This window comes from Mustela nigripes, chromosome 7 (genome assembly GCF_022355385.1).
Source record: "Mustela nigripes isolate SB6536 chromosome 7, MUSNIG.SB6536, whole genome shotgun sequence".
Taxonomy (NCBI): Eukaryota; Metazoa; Chordata; class Mammalia; order Carnivora; family Mustelidae; genus Mustela; species Mustela nigripes.
The window spans coordinates 91137130-91143129 of record NC_081563.1 but is presented as its reverse complement, the minus strand read 5'-3'; the positions used below and the strand labels follow the sequence as shown (position 1 = coordinate 91143129).

Sequence of the window (6000 nt, the reverse complement as noted above, 5' to 3'; positions counted from 1 at the left end):
GCTGGCAAGGATATGGAGAAAGGGGAACCCTCCTACACTGTTGGTGGGAATGCAAGCTGGTACAGCCACTCAGGAAAAAAGTATGGAAGTACCTCAAAAAGTTGAAAATAGAGCTACCCTATAACCCAGCAATTGCATTCCTGAGTATTTACCCTAAAGGTACAAATGTAGTGATCTGAAGGGGCACATGCACCCCAATGTTTACAGCAGCAATGTCCACAACAGTCAAAATATGGAAAGAGCCTCGATCTCCATCAACAGATGAATGGATAAAGAAGATGTGGTATATACATAATGGAATATTAAGCAGACATCAAAGAAACCCAAAAAACAAAATCTTACCACTTTTAATGGCATGGATGGAACTTATTACGCTAAGCAAAATAAGTCAATCAGAGAAAGACAATTATATGATCTCACTGATATGAGGAATTTGAGGAACAACACAGAGGATCATAGGGGAAGGGAGGGAAAAATAAAACTAGATGAAACCAGAGACGGAGACAAACCATAAGAGACTCTTAATCTCAGGAAACAAACTGAGAGTTGCTGGAGGGGAGGGGGACGGGACGGATGGGGTGGCTGAGTGATGGACACTGGGAAGGTATATGTTATGGTGAGTTCTGTGAATTGTGTTAAGACTGGTGAATCAGACACCTGTACCCTTGAAACAAATAATACTTTATATGTTAATTTTTAAAAAAAGGAATGAGCTATGAAGCCACGAAAAGACATGGAGAAACCTTAAGTGCATATTAATAAGTGACAATCTGAATAGGCTGCATGCTATATGATTCCAATTCTGTGACATTCTGGAAAAGGCAGAACTATGGGGAACACTAGAAAGATAAGTGTTTCCAGAGGTTGCAGGATGGTAGGGATAAACAGGTGGAGCTCAGAGGATTTGGGGGAATTTTAGGACAATGAAACTACTCTGTATGATATGATAATGGTGGATACACATCATTCGTACATCTGTCCAAACTTATAGAATATATGACACCAAGAGTAAGCCCTATGGTAAACCATGGCCTCCATGTCCTAATGACATGTCAGGGTAGGTTCATCTATTGTAACACATGTTCCACTCTGGTATCAGTGTTGATAACAGAAGAGGTTGTGTATATGTGCTGGTGGGGGATTGGGTGTATGATAAACCTCTGTACCTTCCCCTCAATTTTGCTATGAATCTAAAATGCTCTATGAATTGCTCAAAACTACATCAAAAACTAATTATGTACTATATGTTGGCTAATTGAACATAAAAAATAAAATAATATAATATAATAAAATAAAATTTATTTAAAACAATAAACGCATGTTAATTGGTGATTACTCTCCCCACACCCTCCTAAGGCCAGTGCCTTCCTCCAGTATCAGCTATATCCCCCAGGACAACTCCAAAAGGCAGATGGGAAGCAGTGGTTCCCTGGGGCCTAAGCATACCTGCAGAGGGGGTAAGAGACCCCCACTGTGCCTAACAGTGTTCACAGAGAGAACAACCAACTCCTTTAAGGAAAAAGGCAAGCCCTGGTGCCATGGAGCAATGAGGTGTCAGCCCAAGAGGAAAGGGAAGGGACAAGAGAAACATTCTCTTTAAAAGATAACAAAAAAAGATTACTCTTATTCCTTGGAGTTCCAGTTTAAATATCAATTTTGGCTTTTCACCAAAAACAAAACTTGTTATATTAATAAACGTCAGTATCTTTTGAAGAGAAATACAAGGTTCTATCATGAAAGGCCTATCCCTCTTACAGTTTTGACTGCCAGCCAGACCACTAACATTTGCAGAAAGGCACCAGACTAGGTCCTACATCCAATAGCAGGGGAGAGAGAAGGGGTCCATCCCACTGAGGGACCGCCATGCTCTGCCCAAGGCGAAGCCACACACTTCGGACACAGGAGTTTACCACCGCCGCACAGAAGCATACCATACTGCCCAGTGAGGCAGCCACCCCCAGCAAGATGCTCAGAAATCCTCACGCCATTTTCAGCTCTTCAACTGCTCGGTAACTGTGTCTTTTTTTTTTTTTTTTTTTAAAGATTTTATTTATTTATTTGACAGAGATCACAAGTAGGCAGAGGAAGGCAGAGAGAGAGAGAGAGAGAGAGAGAGAGAGAGAAAAGCAGGCTCCCTGCTGAGCAGAGAGCCCGATGCGGGGCTTGATCCCAGGACCCTGAGATCATGACCTGAGCCGAAGGCAGAGGATTAACCCACTGGGCCACCCAGGCGCCCCTAACTGTGTCTTTTGATTCTGGAGCTTAATCTTCATTCTAAAAGGCAGATAATGCCTAGTGGCTAGAAACTCAAGAATTAGAACCAGATCCATGTCTAGCTCTCAAGTTTGGGCAAGTCTGAAGCAGTTAAGTTACCCTTAAACATACCCACCAAAGTCAGCTTCAAACAAAACAAACCAAACAACCTAACAGTGGAAATCATTTGTATTCTTTTTTCTTTTTTTTTAGATTATTTTATTTAAGAGAGTGTGAGCTAGCATGAGCAAGGGGAGCAGCAGGCTGAGGGAGAGAGATAGGGAGAAGCAGACTCTCCACAAGCAGGGAGCCAGCTCGGTCTCAATCCCAAGCCCCGGGATCATGACCTGAGCCAAAAGCAGATGCCCAACCCCCAACCGACTGAGGCACCCAGGTGCCCCTCATTTGTATTCTTTTCAGAATGGAATCTTTGCAAAGACAAACTGAATGAAGAAAAATGTCCTATCGAGTAACACCTATCTTTGATTAATGAACATCCATCAGTGTGTTTCCTTTTTCCTTTCAATTTAATGGGCCCAACACTTTGAACAGAATGAAGTGCTCCACAGACATGAACTCAAAACTTGTAACTCAGAGAGCTGAGGGGTCCTGTCTACAGCTGAGGAGGATGGCCAGAGCCCCCCCCACCCAGAAGCAGGGTGCATCAAGGCTGCTCTGGCAGAATCCCCCCTCAGGGAGCCTTGAAGTTTCAGGGCTTTACTCACCCCCAATATTTGCTATGGACTCTGGCCCAATAAGTTGATTTTCAAACAGCCTTTCCGCCTGTTGTAACTTCATATTTGGTTGCAGAACACCAAGCAAGAGAAGGGGTTCTTTGAAGCTGTAAAATAATGCAATTATAGGGATTTGTCTATAAGAAATACATGAAGAAAGTGTTTACTGAGGACCTTCATGCGTAACTCCCCACTCTTTGATAAAGAGGGCATACTGCAATAACATCCTTAGTTGCCAGAAACACAAAGGCTAAAGAAAACACCATTCTAGGAGATCAGAAAAGGTCATAGTATTAAAAAACATTAAAATATGATTATGGCTAATGCAAGAACTTTGGTAATCAGCTGAGAGTATCTGGGGCCTCCACTTACTCAAGCTCCAGTCTCAGTCCAATGCCCTGACAAAGGTTAGACATCATCCCACCCTCTGATTCACATGCCCTGGCATTTATTTTTCAGTATCTGCCCAGTCATTAAAATCCCAACTAAGACAGAGGGGAGTGGTGGTGACATCCCACAGCTGATAGCCTCGCTTCCTACTTCACAGAGAAAACAGAAGAAACAAGAGGAGTTTGTCCTAGCCTGGTGTCACCAGCCTATCATCCAGCACAGGTGCTCTCTGCCTCCTGCCTGTCCCTCTCAGGGCCCAGCAAGGTTTCTCTCTGAAGCCAGCTTACACTGGGCCCTGGACCCTTCCTCTGACAACAGACTGAGCTCCAGGAATCTTCCCTCTCTGCTGGTCCTTCTCAGCCTTCAAATCCTGCTGGTGGCACTTTCGGGAGGCAGACATGGTTGAAGGTCCTCTCCCCATGTCCTTTGCTACCACCCTGGTCCAGGCCACCATCTTCTGGCCCCTGCTTCCTCCATATTCTCTACAATGTATATCCTCAACCCAGCACTGTGCACCTTGTGAAATACATTCAGATCACAGCGTTCAGCTCTCACAGCCCTGCAATGGCCCCATCTCAGCTAGAGCCTATGGCCTTGCAGGGGTGCCCTTCTCCCTGCAGTCTGGCCAGTCACCTCTCTCAGGTCTTCTCCTCCTGTTCATTCTGCCCTCTACAGGGCCCTCCCTGCCGGTTCCTGACAGGAAGGTCAGGAACTTCCCGCCCTTAATTAAATCCTTGGCACCAGCTCCTCTGTGCTCTGCCCTCACCTTCTCAGGGAGGCCTGCTCTGACCACCCAATATAATACACCAGACCTCCCTCCAAAGCGAAGTTCCCGACACTCTATTTTCTCTATAGCACTTAGTAGCTGCTCACTTCTCTGTTGCATATACTGTCTATCCCCACTAGAACACATGGCCCATGAGATCAGGGATTTGTGTTTTTCACTGCTGTATCTCAAGCACCTGCCATATAGGAGGTTCCCAACCAACACTGCAGGAAGGAGGAGGAAGGGAAGGAAGGGGCAAAGAGGGAAAATATCTCCCAATTCCTGCCCTACCTTGCCCTCAAGCAGGGGAGTTTCCCAGTCACTGTTCCAGAGTGGGAGACCCAAGAGGGAAGGGGAAGCTGAAACTGTTGAATGAAAAAGAAGCTTCCCTGTCTTGCCCAACCCTCTTCCCTTTCCAGCAGAACACCTACTGCCTCCCCTGAGTCAAGCATGTGCTTAGGACACAGCACAATTTCCTCTGAATTAAACTCCCCCAACCCACCCCTCTTTCACTCTACCCTGCCTCCCAGTTACAGCTTTCACCTGCTTTAAAAGAAAAAACAATCATGATTTAACTAGGTGTTAATGAAGTTATTAAAAGAATTAAGTTAATAAAGTTATTAGGTAAGTATCTACCTAATAAAGCTACGAGTTTTACTTCTAAATGAAGAGAGCAGGGCTGCAACCTGCATACTTCGTTGAGAAAAGCCTAGGATATGGAGATGGACATGGCTAGGTTTGAATTCTGACCTTGGGAAGGTCAGCCCTCCCAAGGTGCACATGAAGACTGAACAACACAGACAAGCATGTACAGCCCAGGGACAGAGGACAGTACACCCGAGACTCAGCCACCCCCTTCTGCCCAATCCTTGACCTTGCCTAATTCCCTATACAAAGGAAGTCCTCGAGAAATATTTGTAGCATCAACCTAATCAGTATTTCATGCACCATCCCTGCCAACAAGCAGCCTGAGTATTATCTCAATAGGGAGGCAAGAAGAAAACTTTTATGAGAAAATGCAAAGGATGGGCAAGAAAGGGCCCTAACTCTTGCAGCCTGAGCAGCAGGAGCATCAAGGAAGAATGGCCTCAGGAAGGCCAGCCAGGCCACATGGACCCTTGCTAAAGCCTATGAACTCAAAAACTCTTATCAGCTCCCTGTTAACTCCCAAGTGCTGCTAACTCTTATTAAGTCCCATTAACTTCATGTGTCAAATGTATCCTAAAGAACTGACCAAAATCCTCCAAAAATCAGAATGTCTTGTATGTCCTATCTACCACAGTCTGTACATTTTCCAAACAAGGAAGAAAGAAGGGTGCTTTGCATGGCAGGTTTTTGACAAGGCCCTGCAATCTTCCTGGTGACTGCTCCCTAGAACTAAAACCAACTGCATAATAGTCCATTCTGGAGGGGCCTGCACCCATCTTCATTTTTCTCTGTGATTTCCCGGCAATTGCTGAGTGTGGTCTCAGCTCTCCCCCAGAGGACATGGACACCAGAGATAGACTCTCTGAGGCACTTCCGTCAGCCATCCTCCCTCCTGTCCAGTTGGCCGGATCCTGCTCCCCACGGCAGTCGCTGGTGGAGAGAACAGAGGTGCAGCAGAAGCTGAGAGCTCTGCTCTCCTGTCAGCATCAATACTGCAACCACCCACTTGCTCCACACAGTGTGTTTCCCTTCCTTGCTCTTTTTGCTCTGAACAGAGTTTGAAAGAAGCCCTTTTTGCTGCTGCTGTTAGCATTTTCCTCCAAACCTCAGCTCACTTCTGTTCTTCTAACTCCTCCAGTCTTCTGCTTTTGTTCTGCATTTGGGGTTGCCCCTTCCAATTATTGAGCAAGTCACCTTCTAAATCTGAGC

General features: G+C 45.5%; 1 protein-coding gene across 3 annotated transcripts in view; it reads right to left on the bottom strand.

Moving 5' to 3' along the window:
* APMAP (adipocyte plasma membrane associated protein) overlaps nucleotides 1–6000 on the bottom strand; it is a 45695-nt gene that overhangs the window by 26475 nt on the left and 13220 nt on the right. For all 3 annotated transcript variants that reach the window (XM_059406424.1, XM_059406426.1, XM_059406423.1), the window contains exon 3: nucleotides 2979–3094. In XM_059406424.1, the coding sequence (XP_059262407.1) occupies nucleotides 2979–3094 (116 nt within the window). The remainder of the gene's footprint in view (nucleotides 1–2978; nucleotides 3095–6000) is intronic.